This window comes from Colobus angolensis, unplaced genomic scaffold (assembly GCF_000951035.1).
Source record: "Colobus angolensis palliatus isolate OR3802 unplaced genomic scaffold, Cang.pa_1.0 Scaffold6, whole genome shotgun sequence".
NCBI classification, from domain to species: domain Eukaryota; kingdom Metazoa; phylum Chordata; class Mammalia; order Primates; family Cercopithecidae; genus Colobus; species Colobus angolensis.
Genome location: NW_012119598.1, coordinates 18,481,177 through 18,502,494, shown reverse-complemented (window position 1 = coordinate 18,502,494; position 21,318 = coordinate 18,481,177). Strand labels below are relative to the sequence as shown.

Below are 21,318 nucleotides of genomic sequence, written 5' to 3'. Positions count from 1 at the left end.
TTTATGCACAGGAAGGCACTATTTCCTTTTAAAGTACAAGTTCAAATAAAGACAAGAAAAGGAGAGGGAGGATAGTAGAAATGCTCTCTCTCTCTCTCCCTTATGGAGGAATACAGAACTCAGACTTCCTAGATAGAATAAAACCTACCGGGCAATCAGTGACCATAAATCATCTTCCCTGAAGTTGAAAAACTTAAGATTAATTTTTTCTCTATGTGCAGGTGCATACTGATTCCATGCAAATACACACACATGCATACACACACACACACAGATCATTTCACTGGCAGGTCTTAGCAGCACAAGAAATGCTGGAGAAAACAGGGAAAGTGTGAAGGCAGCAGAAAGCCTGCTGTACTTATGGCCCATGAGCTGCAGTTCTCCACCCTCCGGGTGCTTCCCTTCTTGCTCCTGCAAACTACTCAGGGCTAGACTGGTGGGACGTCAGTGGGAGACCTCCCAGGAATTCCCTGAATGATAGTCTTCCTTGGAGTGGTGCCCATCAAGGCATCAGATGCGTGGTTTACAAAAGGTTACCTCTGCAGCTCGGGCCATGGTTAAAATTAACACTCTTGTTTTCTCATCTCTCCTAGGTGAGGTGAGTTGGTCCCAGGCCAAAAAACACTTGTTCATGTCAACTAAACACTTTCTAGAGTTTTATTTTGACATACAACTCTTATAAATGACTGTGTAGTGTGGCTCTTACATGTAGTGTCTGCAAAAAGGTAGTGAATAAAGGAAAGGGCCCAGGTCTACATCCTGTGGCTGGATTATTAATGTATCACTGAATATTGTTTTTTATGTTTGAGAATTAGAAATGACTTACTTTCCCTATAGTCAACTGCTGTAAAAGTAAATGAATAGTTGAGCAAGCCAGGGTGGGGGCTTCTTGTTCATTTTCCATGTGAGAATCCTTCCATCAACTGTTAGAGGATGGGCTTGACAAATTCTAGACTATAAGAACTATAAGTACGGGGCCGGGCACGGTGGTCATGCCTGTAATCCCAGAACTTTGGGAGGCCAAGGCAGGCAGATCACGAGGTCAGGAGATCGAGACCATCCTGGCTAACACGGTGAAACCCTGTCTCTACTAAAAATACAAAAAAAAAAAAAAAAAAAATTAGCTGAGCGTTGTGGCAGGAGCTGTAGTCCCAGCTACCCGGGAGGCTGAGGCAGGAGAATGGCGTGAACCCAGGAGGCAGAGCTTGCAGTGAGCCGAGATCGCGCCACTGCACTCCAGCCTGGGTGACAAAGCGAGACTGTCTCATAAAAAACAAAAACAAAAACAAAAAAACCTATAAGTACTACAAGAACTGGGCCATTCTTTTGCCCAAAGATTATTTATGTAAAATACAACAAGGGGAGACAAGAAAAGCTGAGATGTTTTGCAAATGTTTCATAATGTGTTTTATCATGAGCATGTAATAAATAAATGAGAAAGGTGATTCTGAACTGCAAGGTGTGACCACTAGTGCATCTTAAGATCAATTCAGTGGGTCATGACCACAGCACAGAATAGACTAGAAGAAAAATGTCAGAATGCAGTACACATGGTAAGAATATGTTTTGTGGAACTGGGTGGTGAAGTAAAATATCCTTTTTTCTGTGGGTCAAGGCCAAAATGTTGGAATGTCCTAGTATCAGAGAATGCAAGAGACCTGTTTCCTCATTGCCAAAGTGAGAAAGGAAATTTGAAATTGGGGGTCACCACTGTCAATCAGGGCTGTCAATGAATCCCTTATCCTGCTTCTGCCAGGATAGATGGAAGAGCGAAGGTGGAGGAACTGAAGGGCACATTCTGGTCTGTGGCCTCTGGTCTTATTAAAAAAAAAAAAAAAAAATCAACATGGATAGAACTGGAGATTGCTATGTTACATGAAATAAACCAGGCAAATAAGCCAGGCACAGAAAAACAAACATTGCATGTTCTCACTTACTTATGGGATCTAAAAATTAAAAGTGAAATCATTGACATACAGAGTAGAGGGATGGTTACCAAAGGCTGGGAAGGGTAGTGGGGGAGCTGAGGTGGGGAGGTGGAGATGGTTAATGGGTATGAAAATAGTAGTTAGAAAGAATGAATAAGGCCTACTATTTGATAGCACAACAGGGTGACTGTAGTCAATAATAATTGCACATTTTAAAATGATGACGAATAGGCTAGGCGCTGTGGCTCATGCCTGTAATTCCAGCACTTTGGGAGGCCGAGGTGGGTGGATCACAAGTTCAGGAGTTCAAGACCAGCCTGACCAACATGGTGAAACCCCGTCTCTTCTCAAAAATACAAAAATTAGCTGGGTGTGGTGGCACGTGCCTATAATCCCAGCTACTCAGGAGGCTGAAGCAAGAGAATCGCTTGAACCCAGGAGGCTGAAGTTGCTATGAGCCAAGACAGCGCCACTGCACTCCAGCCTGGGTGACGGAGCAAGATTCCGTCTCAAAAAAAAAAAAAAAGAAAGAAAAGAAAAGTTAAGAGTATAATTGTGTTGTTTGCAATACAAAGCATAAATGTTTGAGGGGATGGATACCCCATTCCCCGTGATGTGGTTATTATGTATAGCATGTCTGTATCAAATCATTTCATGAACCCCATAAATACATATGTCTACTATGTACCCACAAAAAGTTTAAAAAAATTCATTACCTTAGAGTTCAGCAACAAGGGAATTGAGAGAATCCCTATTAGTTTTCTATTGCTGTATTACAAATTACCACAACTTAGTGGCTAAAAACAATATCCATTTATCATCTCACAGTTTCTGTAGGTCAGAATTCTGGGCCAAGGCAGAGTTAAGTTCTCTGCTCAGGGTCTCACAAGGCTGACATGAGCCACAATCGATCACTAATGTTGGTTTAATTTTGCCTTATGCTGTGGCAGCAAGAGTGGTCACTTGCATTCATTAGCAGGATCCAAGGGACTCCCTGGAAGGTCCTCCAGCCCTAAAAGATCTTCCCTCCCCAATGCCCAAAACTCCTATTGAAGATTCATTCTATACTCTTTTCTCTCAGAGCCCTGTTACAACGCTAAGTAAATAGTTATATGAGTCGTTATTTAGTAACTCATCCACTAGATATTAAACTGTCTTGCAACAGATAGCTGTATAGCGTGCACAAGAAATAAACCTCTGTGGTTATCCATCACTAAGATTTTAGAGACGTTTGTTACTGCAGCATAACACGGTGTACTTTGCTACAGAAATGGTAGGAGAAGAGAATATGAATTTGAGATTTGACCACCAAGGGATTCTGTGCTTGTTGGAATTTTGGATGGCAATGACTGAAGTCTTGCTGCTCAATGTGTAGTGAGAAATCAGCAGCACCAGCATCGCTGGGGAGCCTGTTAGAACTACAGACTCTTGCGCCCCACTTGAGACCAACTGAATCAGACTCTGCACTTTAACAAGATCTCCAGATGATTCAAATCAATACTGAAGTTTGAGAAGCAGTGGTCTAGAGACATAAGCCAATGTCTAGTGAGTGGCTTTTTTGTCTAAGGCCTGCAAAGCCATTGGAGACTCTCGCCTCTTGTTCTGAGGCTTAGGGAAGGGACGGAGTGGTAACCCAGTGAGGAAAGTCACAGTTCTTCCTCTACCGGAGAATCTCAATTGGACCACCTCTCCTCCCACTTCACAGAAAAGAAATTCGGAAGCACCTGAAATAAATCTGAGCTCAAATTATAACAGTGAGAGCCATCCATACAGCACAGGATCCAAAGTGCGGTCTCTGCACCAGGAGTATCACATCACCTGGGAACTTTTTAGAACAGCAGAGTCTTGGGACTCAACCAAGACCTACTGAATTAGAAGCTCTATAAGTGGGGCCCAGCAACCTGAGTTTTGACAACCCAGCAGGGAACTGTCATGCACACTAAGGGTGGAGAATCGCTGCTGTACGTCAATGAGAGCTGAAATTACAGCAGTTAATTCTCTTCCTCCTGAAAGGAGGAGGACAGTAAGACACAAATGGTTATAATACTTGTTCCTATGAGAAAATATGATCTGCATTATGATACTCATCTTTAAGATGCATCTTCTAGAATGCATACTGGGTGGATCAAGGTCTGGCCATAGACTGTTTTCACCACTGTGGCAATTGTGTGACAGACGCAGTTGACAGCAATGACTTGAGCACACCCTGAGAGTGATCTTGTATGGCAGATCCACCTGAATGTGTGTTCAGAGTTTGCAACTAAAGAATCTGGGAGTGGCCAACCTGGAGATCCATTGCTCTTCTATGAGGAACATTTGAGCCCCTGGTGCTTCCCGGGGAATGCTGTGGAACACCGGCCATGTGGGGGGATGGAGGCCTTTTGTTTTAGGTTAAATGAAGGTTATCAGGTGGAGGTTGTTAGATGGAGGATGTTACATGAAAATGCTACATAAATTACATGCCTTTTGCAAGTGGTTGTAGTTCTCCTGTCCAGCCCTCTGCTACTGGACTCTCTCCCCTGTATGCAAGTCCCCAATAAAACCCGAGGCCTCGTTTGCTGGTTGTGGGACTCCTCTTCAGCCTCATCTGTACCATCCCCACTGGAGTGGATAGGGGTTCCGAACAACATGTCTGCTTTTCTCTCAGGTGGAATTGGTAGGATGGTGTTCTGAATAAAGAGGAAAGGGAAGTAGAGGGAAGGGCCAGGAAGGGAGGTAGGCATCATAAGCCTGCTTGGCATTTTGCTGGTCCTGGTCCAGGCCTTACTGCACATGGAGCACTGTGGTAAGTGCTGCCAGGCATTTCCAGTGCATGCCTCCCTGGGAACCAGTTTCCCTCCCCTTTATCAAGAATTCAATAGAGCCAGGCACAGTGGTTCACACCTGTAATAACAACTCAGGAGGCTGAGGTGGGAGGATCACTTGAGCCCATGAGTTCGAGGCTGCAATGAGCTAGGATTGCACCACTGCACTCCAGCCTGGGTGACAGAGCAAGAGCAAGAACCCATCTTTAAAAAAAGAAAAGATAAAAAAAGAGAGAGGATGCAGTAGAGTAAGAAAGGGAAACTGTAGATATGACCAAGAATCTGCACAGCCACATGCTAAGCCACACAGTGTCCCTGACCCTGGCTCATGCTGGAACGCCACAGACCCAACGCCTTCATTCGTTGTTCATTCACTCACATTTTCACCCAATGTCTAGTGAGTGGCTTTTTTGTCTAAGGCCTGCAAAGCCATTGGAGACTCTCGCCTCTTGTTCTGAGGCTTAGGGAAGGGACGGAGTGGTAACCCAGTGAGGAAAGTCACAGTTCTTCTTCTACCTGAGAATCTCAATTGGACCACCTCTCCTCCCACTTCACAGAAAAGAAAGGCTAAGGCTGAATGTACAACACATCACTTTGTGATTTCCCAGTTTCACTTTGCTCTTCTGCAAAGCAGAGATTGAGAAGACCACGGAGGAAAATGCATCCATGATGGAACACGGAATATTTTCACCCCTATAGAGCCTCCTACCTAGGCTGGGAGCCAACTCCTTTCACGTGGAGGGAGGTGGCATATCCATCTCAGGTGGGGGCTGACAGCTCTGGTTGGAAGTCCGAATAACCCATGAAGCCCATAGAAATCTCAAAGCCCAGGCCACTCCTCAGACCAATGAAGTCAGAGACTCTTGGGTTGGGACCCGGGTACTGGTATTTTTTTTAAATTTTGCAGGTGATTCTATTGCACAAGCATGGCTGGAAACAACCATTCCAGGGAGGGTCTCGGGTCTCCGGTCTTGCCCCTTTATAGAGCTGAGTGTCATCCCCTGAAGGTCAAAGTTCTGGATTCCCAGGATTCTTAGCTCAAATTTTTCAATTTCAGGAGTTTGTTTTATAATTCAAAGTGAGCTATTACATTTAAGCTATTGTGTCATAATGTATACTCAATTTATTTTTTACTTATATAAATGTTACTAAATTTCAGATGCAGAATATTTAGCCAAAAGAACAATTTTTATTTTTTTCTGATATAACAAAGTATGCCAGGAGTAGGACTACTTTTTAATGAATAATTTCATTCGTGACACAATTAGCATGGTCAACAGTTGTCATTATGAACCCTTGGTAGAAGGAATGCAGTTATTTGCATGATACAATGTCAGTAGTTTGGGCAGGTGGTGACTACGCTTTGGTTTAGACAGTGGGAAATTTACAGGGCCTAGGGAATGAGACGGACCTCCGCCACCCATTACTTTGCTCTTAACATCTGTTCTCACAATTTTATTCCTTCTGTATTAAAATTTACCATGGGCCTTACTTGGTAATTTTACAATAGATTAAAAGTTGTTAAAATTACTACATTGGTAATATTGTTGCAGTTAGCATCAGATCCTCTAACGCCTCTAAATATCTTTAACCTAAGAAAAGTTCATTCATATTTATGGTGGAAGAGAAAGGCGAGTTCTAAGTTCTTAAAGACTCATGAAAATTCTTTCCAATTTTGGTGTTTTGAGAATGAGGATCAGCAGCATAGGCATCACCCAGGAGCTTAATAAAAAGCAGAATCTTGGGACACAATCCAGGCCTGATGAACCAGAAACTGCAATGAAGCTCCGTAGACCACCCATAAACACGAAACACTTAACCACCGGTTTAGCCCATCTACGCTACTTAGGAAATAGGAGCTAATAAAATCCATACATGGAGGTTAGAGATGATCATAGATGTGAACAGTCTTTGAAAACAAAGCAGCTCAAAATCTGGGCTAAAAATTAGTTATAAACACTTCCGTGATTACAAAAGGTTGTGAGACTAGTATAAAGATGATACAAGTCAACTCACCTTTTAAACTGGTAATGTTCATTTGTTACAGTAAGAATTTGACCATAATGACATATTAGTAGTAAGACAACATATTGCTTGCTTGCTTTTTTTCACAAATGGCATACTTAAAAAAAAAAAAACAACAAAACTTGTCTACTATTAATGAGATTATGAGAGAGAAGAATTTTTCTATACCATGATCCAGATTACAGACAGAACCTACACGTGCTCTAAGTCTCATTTTGAGGAGGTCAACTATAATAAATGCTTCTGTTGCCTCCTTGTTTTCCATCTTACATTGCCCATACCTTGGGACACCTTCCCTCTCAGGACACTGTCTTACCTCGTGGGGTTGTTGGTACTGAGAGGCCATCAGAAGGAAAGACCGCTGGGCCTGGAAAGCGCTGTGCACCATTTCTGCCTGGGAACAGAGAGGAAGATGGCAGTTTCCATGTTTGACTCCTAAAAATTGTTACCATATAATCAGGCAATTCCACCCGTAGGTATATACTCAAGAAAAATGAAAATATATCTTCACACAAAAGCTTGTAAATGAATGTTCATAACAGCATCGTATAATAACTAAAACATGGGAACAACCGAATATCCATCAACTCGTGAACCAATAAACAATATGTGATTGATCCATACAAGAGAATATTATTCAGCATGAAAAAGAGACCAGGCACTGACACCTGCTACGACACAGGTGACCCTTGAAAACATGCTGAGTGAATGAAGCCAGTCGCAAAACAGTACATTTGTATGATCCCATTTATATAAAACGTCCAGGAGAAGCACATCTATAGAGACAGAAACCACTACAGATGAGTGGGTGCTGGGGCTGCTGGGAGGGAGGAATGGGGAGTGAACTGCTAATGGGTATGGGGTTTCCTTTGGGGGTGGTGAAAATGTTCGGGAAACAGACAGTGATGATGGCTTCAAAACTTGGTGAATATACTGAATCATACACTTTAAGAAGGTGAATATTATGACATGTGAATTTTACTTCAATAAAGTTGTTAAAAAATGTTTGAGCCCCAAAGTGCACTTGTTTTCAAAGGCTGTCTCTCCCTTATCCTCTTTCACATATGCCCAAATTCTATTCTACACCTTCGGGAGGAAAGAGAATTGTCCTTTAAACCATCCCCCTTTAGATATGCTCACTGAAAGCCAGTGGCTTCTAATCATTAAGATGAGCCCGGCCGGGCGCGGTGGCTCAAGCCTGTAATCCCAGCACTTTGGGAGGCCGAGACGGGCGGATCACGAGGTCAGGAGATCGAGACCATCCTGGCTAACACAGTGAAACCCCGTCTCTACTAAAAAATACAAAAAACTAGCCGGGCAAGGTGGCAGGCGCCTGTAGTCCCAGCTACTCGGGAGGCTGAGGCAGGAGAATGGCGTGAACCCGGCAGGCGGAGCTTGCAGTGAGCTGAGGTCCGGTCACAGTACTCCAGCCCGGGCGACAGAGCGAGACTCCGCCTCAAAAAAAAAAAAAAAAAGATGAGCCCAGGGGAGATGTCAGTGCCATCTGGGCCCTGGTAGAGGGGACCCCACCTGGACTCAACACCCCACAAGGAGACGTGCAAGCAGGAATGCCCTCAAACACATATTCTCTGACCTTCACCCTTGACTCATTCAACTAATTTGTTAGTTTTGGGTTTTGTGGGTTCTTTTTTCTTTGTTATGTTAATTTTTTAAATTAAACAAATTACAGAAGTGTACCAAGAAAAAATATCCAGATCACCCAGAATTAATCATTTTGGCATTTTTTTCTAGTTTTTAAGAAAATTCATGCAGTTATTCTTTTAAGACAAAGCATACTGACTTGGAATAATTTTTTTTTTTTTTTTTAATGCGGAAAGTTTCAAAGATTAGGCAAGGCATGGTGGCTCATGCCTGTAATCTAGGCACTTTGGGAGGCCAAGGTGGGCGGATCACCTGAGGTCAGGAGTCCGAGACCAGATTGGTCAACATGGTGAAACCCCCGTCTCTACTAAAAATACAAAAATTACCCATGCATAGTGGTGCACGCCTGTAGTCCCAGCTATTTGGGAGGCTGAGGCAGAAGAATCATGTGAACTTGGGTGGCAGAGGCTGCAGTGAGCTGAGACTGTGCCATTGCACTTCAGACTGGGTGACAGAGGGAGACTATGTCTCAAAAAAAAAATTATTTCAAAGATTACAGGGTTTTTTGTTGTTGTTTTTTGTTTGTTTTCTTTTTTTGTCTGTTTGTTTTAGAGACAGGGTCTCACTCTGTCACCCAGGCTGCTGTGCAGTGGTGCAATCTTAGTTCACTGCAGCCTTCAACTCTTGGGCTCAAGCAATCCTCCTGCCTCAGCCTCCTGAGTAGCTGGGGCCACAGGTGCACACTACCACACTCGACTAATTTTTAAATTTTTTAGTAGAGATGAGTTCTTGCTATGTTGTCTAGGCTGGTCTCAAACTCCTGAGCTCAAGCGATCCTCCTCTCTTGGTCTCCCAAAGTGCTGGGATTACAGGCATGAGCCACCACACCCAGCAAAGATTAAAGTTTTAAAAAAATGCCTTACAACCTAGAACTAATCATTAAATGAACATCATTGTAACCACCTTTTAAGAATATATGCAGAGAGACTTATAAAATGGGGTCATACCTAGTGCTACACTTTTTTCTTCTTAAAAAATATTTTATTTTTCAAATCAAAAATTTTAACCACTAGTCATTGAGCAAAAAAAGCATACATTTTAATTATGATTAAATAGTAGAGATGAAAATGAAAAGGAACTGTTAAACTTCAAAGAAAAGTTTCTGTACCATAATAGTTTTTATGTCCTAAATGATCATTCTAAGGTTTAAAAAAAAAGATTATAAAATGTTGAGATTGGGGTAATTATGTATTGCATTCTAAAAGACATGTTATAATTCTAGATAGTATTGATTGACTTCTTGCTGGGAAAGATCAGCACATAAGTACTTACACTTTTTCCATCTCTGATCCCTATCTTCCATAGTTTTTAGTTATTATTATTTTCTCCAAACTGATAGCATTCATATTCGATCTGTAATATTAGTGTACATAGTTATTAAGTATTAGTTCTACATTTAAGCAAACCTAATGATTCTCACCTTAACTTCTCCGTTTCTGAGTTTTTTTTTTTTTTTTAATTGGCTGGACATTCGTTACTGTGTATTTTCTTCAACAAGGTGTCAAAGTTGTTTTAGTTCTTTCAGGTTGAAGCATGTCTCCCTGTTGTCTTTACATTTTAACATCTTGATGGGATATAATATCCTCGAGTGATTTTCTCTCTCTATTTTCAGAGAGCGTGGCCCCAGCTGTGGCAATAGTGACATCTGAGACTAGCTTGATTTTTTTCTCCCTTGTAGGAAATTGACTTATTCTGATTTGATATCTCAAGAATTATTTCCTTATCCTTGAGGTTTAATAGCTTAACTAAGATATGTTTGCGTTTTGAGCATTCCATAGTATATTTCCTGGAATAGACTTGGTCCTTTCTTCATTTCTGGGAAATTTTATTATATCTTTCAGTGTCTCTTCTGTTCCTTTTGTTAGAGTCTCTATTCAGGGACCCAATTATCCTCATAGTGTAGAATATTTGAATGTCTTAATATCTTTTAGAGTCTGTCTTTAATCTCCTTGTTTGTTACCTGTATTCTCTGTGATTATAAGAATACTTTTCCTATTGTTAGCAAACAAATTTTCAACAGGTCTCATATAGGTTACCATTTCTAATTTATATATTATTTTTGCATTAATGTGTTTAATTCTTGATTTGTCAGACTTTAAATCTCCCTTTTCATTTCATTCTTGTTTTATCACCTTGTCTTTAGGCTATTTTAAAAATACTTTTTATACTTTTGTTAAATTCTAAGAGTACAAGTTATCTTCTTATTAAGCCATTGTGAGGAACTTGTTTCTGTTCCTTAAGTCCCGTCTTCTTCAAGCCCACATCCTTCTACTTTGCATGCTAGCCTCCTTTCTGACGCGGTACTTGTAGCTGCCACACTGGATCTTTCCATTTTGCACGTATTTTAATTTTTTCAGATACTTTAATTTTTCTGATAAAATGTGGGTGATTCCTTGCCATCATATTGGAGATCAGCTTCTTTGCCCTTTCAAGCAAGAATCTGGGGGCTAAATGCTTTCTGCTCTCTATTCTTCAAGGCCTGCTAGAACAGGAAGAGGAAGAATCTGGCTGAAGTGATGTCGTCTTTATTTGTGTCTTCAAGTGCTGCTCATTCTTCTGGGAATTTGCTAAATGCCCCAAACCAGGATTCACTCCACGTACTTGGAACACACAACATTCGGATAGAGTGGTCCCTTGCGACTTCAGATCAGTTCTCCAATTCAGAACCTAGACATGAGGGCTTTACATCTATAAACAGAAGCAGTCCACAGTGTTTTTTTTTCTTGCTTCATGTTCTCCTTTCCTGATATCATTACCCCTAAGGAATGTCTTTAAGGGGGGCTGGAGGCAGGTTTAGAAATCAAAAGCCACTCAGTCACCAGTTACTAAAATGTATTGCTTTAGGATATGGGTTTTTTGTCTGCTTACTATTAGTGAGGTGTTTTTCTTTAACTCCTTTTTTTTTCTTTTTTGCTCCTTTTGGGGAGAGAAAAATTCTGTGATTCGGTTTTATTTGGTCATGAGTTTATATTCTTCTATACATAATTTCATTTTTAATCTCTTCCTTTTTAGCTCCACATCTGTTTATGGGCAGTTTCTCTCTCTCTGCAATCTTGGATATGACTGACTTCTCTAATAGATAGGCAAGAACTTGCCTAATACATTTTCAAAAACAGATACCAAAACAACAAAATAACAATAGGAGGATTAGGTTAATTTCATCCCCATGTCAATATCAGATAACTTTCTGGGTTGGAAGGGTAAAGGTGTTAACTAACAGAAAATGACTAGTTTTTGTCAAACCACTTCATGTTAATGTTTTGGCATCTGACAAATGTTCCAAAATATAACTGAAATGAACGAACACCTTATTCTTGCTTCTAAATGCCTTGTCACTTCTCATCCAATGATATTTTTTCCCACTGAGAAGAAAATGCTTGAAATCAAACCAAGATTTGTAGGCTATTTACATTAAAATCACAAATTCAATCATCATTAACACAATAGGTGTAAGTCTCCTGAATGTTTAAATTAGTATATGTTTTTCTCAAAGCCATTTTGGAGTACACCATCTTCTTTCTATTTGTCCTGGTAGCCTGATTGCTGGGACTATATTGCTCAAGATCTCAAATTTTGGATATTCATTAGGGAAGAATAGAGGGCTTTCAAATTTCACTGTCCTGGAGGCCATTATGACATTGTGAATGGGAAGCTCTGAGCTATGCAGTATTTTTCCATGTATCAAAACGTGTATTTCAGTGATTCAGAAGGACTTTTGTCGGTCTCTAATGACCACGTTTCCAAATAAAAGACTACAAAATACAACTTTGCACAGCTTGGCTATAAATAAAATAAGTGCACTTTTCCCCAGCAACGATAATATAGAGGTAACGTCCTCATCTATGACAAGCTTAGCAGAGCCAACTGAATTGTAGTTGCTGTGGAAACAGTAATTTGGATGGTCTGACTTCTGCAGTTAAAATTGTAGCTCAGAGGTGGCATTAACAATATTTTGTAGTTATCCCAAGATGAGTATGATCATTAGCCTTTCCCTAGTAACAACATTTAGTCTGTTGCTAATAAAGCAATTTTCTGGCAGGTCTGATAAGCAAAGATGGCCAATTTCATTAATTAGTCTCTTCCTCCAAATGGTGTTTCATGGGAACAATAGAAGTTGAGGTTGGGGTGGAGAATGCCCCAATATTGAGATATCTGCTTCAACTCTCCCTTCCATTTTGCTTATGTAGACAAAACCTTTCTGAGAATTTGACTGTGTACCTCTTTCAGCTTCCTGGAACTCTGGGTATAATTAGCAGACCCTAATCCACACTCATTTTTAACCTCATCAGTCCACATATCAAAGGACTTTCGTTCCAACTTCCGATCCACTCGCTTCTTCCTTCTGGAAAGTTCCATGAGTCCCTTCAACCAGACAGCATCCTATTTAGGAGCAATTTTACTGAACCTGCTGAGTCTGGTAACTTGAAAGGGAGAATTTGGCTCACTCAGGCAGTTCAAAACACTGTGAAAGAAAAAGCCAAACGTAGGGGTTTTCAGTAATGACAAATAATCGAGGGGTTTTGCTGAGTTTGTCCATCACATGTGTGCAGCGCTCAGAAAGCCTGGACAACCTTTGTGGGTGAACATGTGCATCTATCTGCCTGTGAGCATGTGTGTGCAGAGAGGAAAGGGACAATTTTGGCAAGGTCAAATCTGTGCATTCTGTTTGAACTTTACCACTTATCACACCAGTAACCGGGGTTCTCAGACAGCCTGGTGGAACATCTATTGCTGTGTGGTCTTAGGACAAAGAATAGGGGAATGGATTTCAGAAATCAGTTTAAAACCAGCCTTGGCAGTCAGCAGACACTAGCGAAATATGACTTATTTCTATCTAATCCCCTCAGGAAAGACAGCTGGCTCCCTAGGGAAGCCCAGTTAATTTCTGGATACTCATCAAAGCTTTGCATTGTTTCACTGGAAGCACTACAGGCTGCAAAGTCCCATGTGGATGGCAAAATGAACAGGCACAACAGGGGGAAAAGCCACAGGCAATACTTGGAAGATGGAAAAAGCATCCAGCCTGGGTGCTTGTGCTAAAGGCACTTCTAGATCCTTCTGAAACTGCATCAGCCCTCTTCTTGAGAACCAGACAGCCAAGGGAAGGGGCCCCTCTTCCTCTAAAGATGGGGGAAGGGGCATCTGTATACTCAGTGCAATTTGCAGGCCCTATTGCCAATGCCATCCTCACATACCTCCCCAGTTAGTCTACTGATGCCCTGTTTTTCATAGAGACACTGTGTTTTCAGATTTGTTGTTTAGGGGCCTGTCCTGTACCCTAAAGGAAAAGTTGCTAGATTTTCTGCCAATGAAGAGTTAAAGAAGAACCTGACAGATGAAACTGAGATAAGAAATGAGCCCCCAAAAGAGGTAATAGAATGCCAAAGACAAATTTCACCCATTTCGTGATTTTGCTTAAAACAAGACTGAAGATGCCTGATTTTGTAAATGTGAACATAAGCACCAACCCTGTAAACACAGATTAAGAAAGATCTGAGTTGACATATTATGCACCTCGCAGAAGACTTGAACCAGTGGTTCTGAGTGTCCATCAAAATCAACTGGAGGCTTTCTTAAAACAGACTGTTGAGTCGCATCTCTGGAGTTTCTGATTCAGTAGATTTGGGTTGGCCTGAGAATTCGCATTTCTAACAAGTTCTCAGGTGAGGCTGATGCTTCAAGTCTGGACACTGCACTTTCAAAACCACTGGCCTAAATGATACCTCATATATTTCGTCTCTCATTTCTATTCCATTTTCATTAGCAGCTCAATTAACAAAACAGCTCAGAGGGCATCCACTACAAAACCATTAGCAGCAGTGAATCTGTACAAGTCGGCAGCAACCGCGCAGTTCTTGCTTCCTCATAAGAAATAATTCGACTGAGGCGCACAGGCAGAGAGAGGTACTGAGGCAAGTTTGAGAGCAGGAGGGAAAGTTTATTAAAAAGTTTAGGCTGGGAGTGGTGGCTCATGCCTGTAATCCCAGCACTTTGGGAGGCCAAGGCAGGCGGTTCACGAGGTCAGGAGATTGAGACCATCCTGGCTAACACAGTGAAACCCCGTCTCTACTAAAATTACAAAAATTAGCCGGGAGTGGTGGCGGGAGCCTGTAGTCCCAGTTGCTTGGGAGGCTGAGGCAGGAGAATGAAATGAACCCAGGAGGCGGAGATTGCAGTGAGCTGAGATAACGCCACTGCACTCCAGCCTGGAACAAGACTCCACCTCAAAAAAAAAAAAAAAAGAAAAAAGTTTAGAGCAGGAATGAAAAGAAGTAAAGTACACTTGGAAGAGGGCCAAGCGGGTGACTTGAGAGTTTCAAGCGTGTGACTTGCCCTTCGATTTGGGGTTCTACATGCTGGCATTCTTCCTGGGTCTGTCTCTTCTCTGATTCTTCCTTTGGGGTGGGCTGTCCGTATGCACACCTGCCAGCCCTTGGGAGGGACCACATGCGGTGTGTTATTTAAGTTGTGCACATGCTCACTTGAGGCATTTTTTTCTCTTAGCAGTTGAGCATTCCTAGAGGAAGGTCACATACCAGTTAAACTCCACCATTTTGCCTCTTAGTGCTCGTGCTTGAGTCTGCTCACCCAACTCCTTAGATCTTATCGGGAACTTATCACCAGTTTCAGGTTTTTCCTATCTATTGGGAGCCTGCCTTTCCCTGGTGCCAGCTGCGACTAATTATTATTTTAGCGAGACAGTTAACAACCTCTGGACCATCACCTGATGGTGGCCTGACGTTCCTGGAGCGGGGGCCCTCCTGCCCTGCTCATGTCTGACTCACAACCTGCTGTAACAAAACCATGCACTCATACCGTCCAAACGGGCTCCTTTCATTCAATCCTTGCATGTTTTTAAGTGAAGGGATGAAGATCTAGAGAAAATAAAGCTCTCTGCCCAAGCGGCAAAGCTGAAGCAAGAATTCCTAAATCCTGATTCTTCCCAAGTTCTCGTCTATTGCCCAGGGAGAGACTTGAAGCATAGAAAACGGAAAAGTTTGGCAAAAGAAAATGAAAACAATGCAGATCACGAGAGCTGGATATAACTGCGTCAAGCCAATGTTCTTTTGAAACATATCGAGCAAGACTGACTTCAGAGCTACTACCACTTACCTAATGGAAGAAGACAAGTGGGCAGTGTTAAGCCAGTCATGGGAACTATCACCACCCAAAAGTATTTATAAAGCAGTCACGTGAGCACTTTGCCTCTCTGCTGAGCACAGGGCAGCCATGGTAATGGGAGATGACAAAAGAAGAGTGAAAGGAAAGAAAACAAGACTCCAGGGCAAAAATGTGCTAACGGTGTTTGGGAGCAGAGGCTGCAGGCGAGGACACAATGCCTCATCACATCCCTACTCAGCCAGGGCCTGGACACTTACGTTTTTATAATCACTTCAAGAGCTCTCCTTTCTTAGAAAGGGCTTGGATGAGTCCAGCATTTTGCCTGGCCTCCAAAGTCCTGCACAATTGGACCCTCATCTTCTAGCGTCACGGCCACGACTCCTCTCCAAGTACCCTCTGCTCCAGTCAGGGTGGTCTCCATGTATCCCAGGGATCTGCTTGAAGGAGCCCTGAGCCGGATGCAGTGGCTCATGCCCGTAATCCCAGTACTTTGGGAGGCTGAGGTGGGTGGATCGCTTCAGCCCAGGAGTTTGAGACCAGCCTGGGCAACATGGCAAAACCCCGTCTCTACAAAAATTAAAAAATTAGCCCGGCAAGGTTGCACATGCCTGTAGTTCCAGCTACTCGGGAGGCTGAGGCGGGAGGATTGTTTGAGCCCAGGAGGCTGAGGCTGCAGTGAGCTGTGATCATGCCATGGCACTCCAGCCTGGGCGAGGAAGAAAAAAATAAAAAAGAAAAGAAAAGAAAGAAAGAATAAAAAAAGAGAGAGCCCTGGGACAATAAATACATTTATTTACCCAGAAACAGGTCTCCGCCTCTCCAAAAAAGAAATCAAGACTTGGAGAGGTTAGTGAATTTCCCAAGACTGGTGGATAAATGTAGGATTAGAGTCGGGTCTACTGACCTGAGCCTACTGCCCTCTCTCTAATCCCATACTAATTACCACTGTGGGTTAACTTTGTGGGAATAGTGTCTTCACTGCTTCCTCAATGGCACTCTCCATCCCTAAAGAGCCAAGATTTCCTATTCCCTTCTTCTGTGTCCTCTGCTGAGCCTAGCATGGGGTTTTGCATAGAGCAGACAACTTACATGTATTTACCATTTGAAAAGGATTCCGTTCACTGTGATCAAGGCAACATGACCGAAAATTAAGTATGGGAGCTGACTTTACTAAAGGGCTCAAAGAACAACAGATGGGGCATATGACCATCTTCAAAAACAAGACGCAGATGGATCTCATAGGCATTTGTCTTTTCCCTGATACACAGTTCCAAGTGATACCAATCATGCAATGAATCAATAGTGGTAAGGCAGGAAAAAGGCAGTTCCTTAGTCTACGCCATCTAGACCTCAATAGAGAAGTTCTCCAAAGTCATCAGTAGTGTTCCATGCCATCAATGGTTTTGTCCTAGTCTGCTCCCTCTAGCATTCTTCCAAGTCTCTACTTCAAAGTCCCACCTCGCCTTGAAATCTCAGTTTCCACTCTACCCATTGCCTGCCACAAAACAGGTGCTCAAGATCTGCTGAGTAGATGGAAGAATGCATGGAACAACATGGTCAGGATTTGAACGGAGTATAAATTATTAAAAGTTAAACCCAACCAATGTTGATTTATAAGTAGTTGATGGAGAAGCCATAACATCCCTGTATCTTCCCAACTTTTGCTATCAGTCCTGTGAGTTAAAATAGGTGGCGGGCCCCTCCCCTACGTTTTAAAAAAAACTAGAAAGGACTTATTCAGTCAATGTTATGGGATTTCCATTCCAGTTCATCTCCCCATGAACTGACATGTGTGGGGAGACTACCGGTGAGGTGAGGGTGAGTGTGATAAATACCTATGTAAGACGGGCTTAGAGACAGTTATCTAGGGGAAAGGACAGTGAAACTGTGATATGGGAGGTCACTAAGAAACTGGTAAGTGCTCTGTTGTTACTTGGATTGCTGCTGCTTACGAAAAATAGCAAAGTCCTCCAAAGATGCTTATACTAACTACGTAAGATTTTATTCTTTGTGCTTATTGTTGTTATTTTGAGCATATTTATTTGGGGATGGTTGGAGGTGTCATAGAGATGGGGGGGGCGTTAAACCAACATCTAAACTGCCCCCTTTGTGCTGTCATAGCCAAGAATAAAATAAAGAAGTATGGAATGTTTCTTTGCTATGACTTCTTGGGTTCCCATGAACTTTTTCCTATTTTGCCTGATTAGTTTGGGAAATTACTCTCTTCCTAGTGTGCCATTAGGAAAGGGCACAAAGAAGCAAGCCAGAAGCGCCATCAGCAAAGAAAGTATACGTCTACTTGTGCTAAAACTTATTCTGAGGGTAAAAATCTGTTTTGTCAGTAACACTGTCTAAAGCTAAGAGTTAAGAAACGAGAAATCAGATTGCTTGCTATTTGTGGTTGAATCTGAAATTGCCATGGTGAGACAGAAGGGCCAGCTTTTTTTGGTCTGTGACTGGTCCCATCATTGGTTGGCATTTTAATATCTCATGTGAACTACCTGTACCCTGCTAGTGCTTGGCAGGTGTCACTTGCCCTATACACACAGCCAGCACAGATTACACTGTGATTCTATCTTATCAAGGAGAAAACAGACTGTACAATGATTAGCTTCTTCAGACTTTGAAAAAATGTTCTTATGAGATAAACATGCCATGGTATCAGTGGAAGTTACCGTCGAGTAGTGGGATTCTGAACGGTTTTTGTTCTCTTTTTCAAATATGGATTGTTCATTTTTCTTATGCCAAATATTTTTTTCATTATCAGAAAAAAATCTGTTGAAAAGACCTGAGTGAAACAGAAACTTACTACACAATTTTACAATAAAAAATTATTTTCTGGGCAGGGCGCAGTGGCTCACACCTGTAATCCCAGCACTTTGGGAGGCTGAGGCAGGTGTATCACCTGTGGTCAGGAGTTTGAGACCAGCTTGGCCAACATGGAGAAACTCTGTCTCTACTAAAAATACAAAAATTAGCCGGGCGTGGTGGCGGGCGCCTGTAATCCCAGCTACTTGGGAGGTAGACACAGGAGAATCACTTGAATCTGGGAGGCGGAGGTTGCAGCGAGCAGAGATCACACCACTGCACTCCAGCCTGGGTGACAGAGCAAGACTCTCTCTCTCTCTCTATATATATATATATATTTTTTTTTCTGGTATTTTCTGAATACCTACTATGTGCTGAGTATGTGCTGAGATGCTACATTAGATATAAATCAGGGGAAACTAGACAGGAACACAGAATCATTAGTGCATGTGAATAGTAAGTGATGAGGTGTGAACTGTGTGGCGCAGACAGCAAACATCCAACCTGGACAGGAGGTTTGTTGATACGACCCATGGGTGAAAAGGTAAGTTTTCCCATTTGGTTAGCTTGACAAAATACAAGAAGCATTTTCACAAAAAAGAAAATGAAAAGGGGAATGTATTTTTATTTTATTTTGGATAGAAGATTTCCTTTTCTCTAAAATCCAGAAAGTAGACTGCTTGGTCCTCAGTCATTTGGAACCACTATCTCCCTTAACACAATTCTCGGGCTCCTCAAGACAAGAGATTTCATAAAGGCTACAACTCAGCCACAGCTGCCTTTCTGAAGTGTCCATGTGCGCTCAATAAAATGGAGTCTAAATTTACAGTCTGACGAGAGGAAGGAAGCAGTAATGTCACACTCCACTTACTTAACAAATACGTTGGCAATATTCCATTAAATCGTAAAGACAAGTTAATTTAAAGACTCTGGCCTGCTCAAATACCAACCAAATCACAGTTGATTTCAGGCTCTGCCTTAGCCAAAGCACAAATCAAAAGGGCAATACTTTTACATTAGGTAATTGTTAAAAATTAGCATTTTTAATGCCCTTACAGTTTACTGATTTTTTTAAATGATTTTACTCTCATTGGTGGAGAAAGGAGGCATGCTTATTGAATAAGGCTAAATAGTTTTGCAATCTGGGAAGGAAAGATGAGTAGGTAGATTGAGAATGTCAATGTTAAGACCACTAGGTGCATTTATTTAAAAAATAATTATTCAGGCACTGATAATAAATGAGGTTTATTCTTCATTAATAGGACTGTTGCCTTGGCAACTTCCAGCTCACAAAAGTATTTACATCAGTGCACAGTTCTAACACTAAGAAACAGCTCCAATGTGTCTTTTCTACATCCAGACCTAGAATCTTCTATTATATATTTCAGCTGCATTATTGGTTTCGGTTAAGGTGACCTGAATGCCCCACCAACTCCATCCAAAATACGTCATATCCAACCCTAAAGAGGCAATTTAAACAAATTTCTTGGTACATCAAATAGATCAAAGATAGAACTGGAACCAGGCACAGTGGCTCACGCCTGTATTCCCAGCACTTTGGGAGGCTGAGGAGGGCGGGTCATGAGGTCAGGGGATCAAGACCATCCTGGCTAACACAGTGAAACCCTGTCTCTACTAAAAATGAAAAAAATTAGCCGGGCATGGTGGTGGGCACCTGTAGTCCCAGCTACTCAGGAGGCTGAGGCAGGAGAATGGCGTGAACCCAGGAGGAGGAGCTTGCAGTGAGCTGAGATTGCACCACTGCACTCCAGCCTGGGTGACAGTGCAAGACTCTGTCTTAAAATTAAAAAAAGGTAGAACTGATAAATGGTTTCCTTTCGCAAAAAGGATGATTTATGTGGGTTGTTTTTATTTGCCTGCTTATTCAGCAGACAGCAAAGTATTTTTAAATAATCAATGTCATGAATATTAATGTGCTTTCAAATCAAGCACCATTTCCCTAAAACTCCTATTTTCCTAGTTCATAATTATCACCAAATAGCCTAAAGCATTTAAGACACTATGAGAATATGAATCAGTATAGCATATATGTGGTAGAATAATTTGGCAATAAAATTAGGGACCACTTGCCATTGGCCAGGCATTTCTAATTGCAGGAATTTTCCTTGAGAAAATAATTATATAACTATAAAATAATTGGCTGGGCATGGTGGCTCATGCTTGTAATCCCAGTACTTTGGGAGGCCGAGGTGGGTGGATCACCTGAGGTCAGGAGTTTGAGACCAGCCTGGCCAACATGGTGAAATCCTGTCTCTACAAAAAATACAAAAAATTAGCCAAGTGTGGTGGTGGGCACCTGTAATCCCAGCTAGTTGGGAGGCTGAGGCAGAAGAATCGCTTGAACCCAAGAGGCGGAGGTTGCAGTGTGCTGAGATTGCACCATTGCACTTCAGCCTGGGACAAGAGTGAAACTGCATCTCAAAAATAATAATAATAATAATAATAATAATAGTACAAGGCTTTGAACTGCAATGTGGTTTACAATAGGGTCAAAACTGAAAACAAGTCAAATGAAACTAGTTTTTTAAATGATTATAAATACTACTAGATGACCATCCTTGCAGGGATAGGACCAGGGTAGAGCTAGCAAGAAGCCCATGGTATGGAATTTAAGAGGTGGTCTCTCTTTAGGTCACACCCTGCAAGGTTCACTTGTGTCACCTTAGTCCAAGCCCTAAATTCTTGCACATACATTACTTCACCTACATACAATTTGTATTGTTTAAATCAATTATGGTGTAACACATGAAGAAATACTATACAGTCATTAAAAATAATGATGTAGGCTGGGTGGGTGCTGTGAGTCACACCTGTAATCCCAGCACTTTGGGAGGCCAAGGTGGGTGGATCACTTGAGGTCAGGAGTTCAAGACCAGCCTGGCCAACATAGTGAAACCCTGTCTTTACTAAACATACAAAAATTAGTCTGGTGTGGTGGTAGGTGTCTG

At 41.9% G+C, this 21,318-nt stretch overlaps 1 protein-coding gene across 2 annotated transcripts in view; it reads right to left on the bottom strand.

Annotated features, from left to right (window-relative positions):
* CAP2 (CAP, adenylate cyclase-associated protein, 2 (yeast)) overlaps positions 1–21,318 on the bottom strand; it is a 169,075-nt gene that overhangs the window by 87,638 nt on the left and 60,119 nt on the right. For both annotated transcript variants that reach the window (XM_011962746.1, XM_011962747.1), the window contains one exon: positions 7,074–7,151. In XM_011962746.1, coding sequence (XP_011818136.1) covers positions 7,074–7,151 — 78 coding nt within the window. The remainder of the gene's footprint in view (positions 1–7,073; positions 7,152–21,318) is intronic.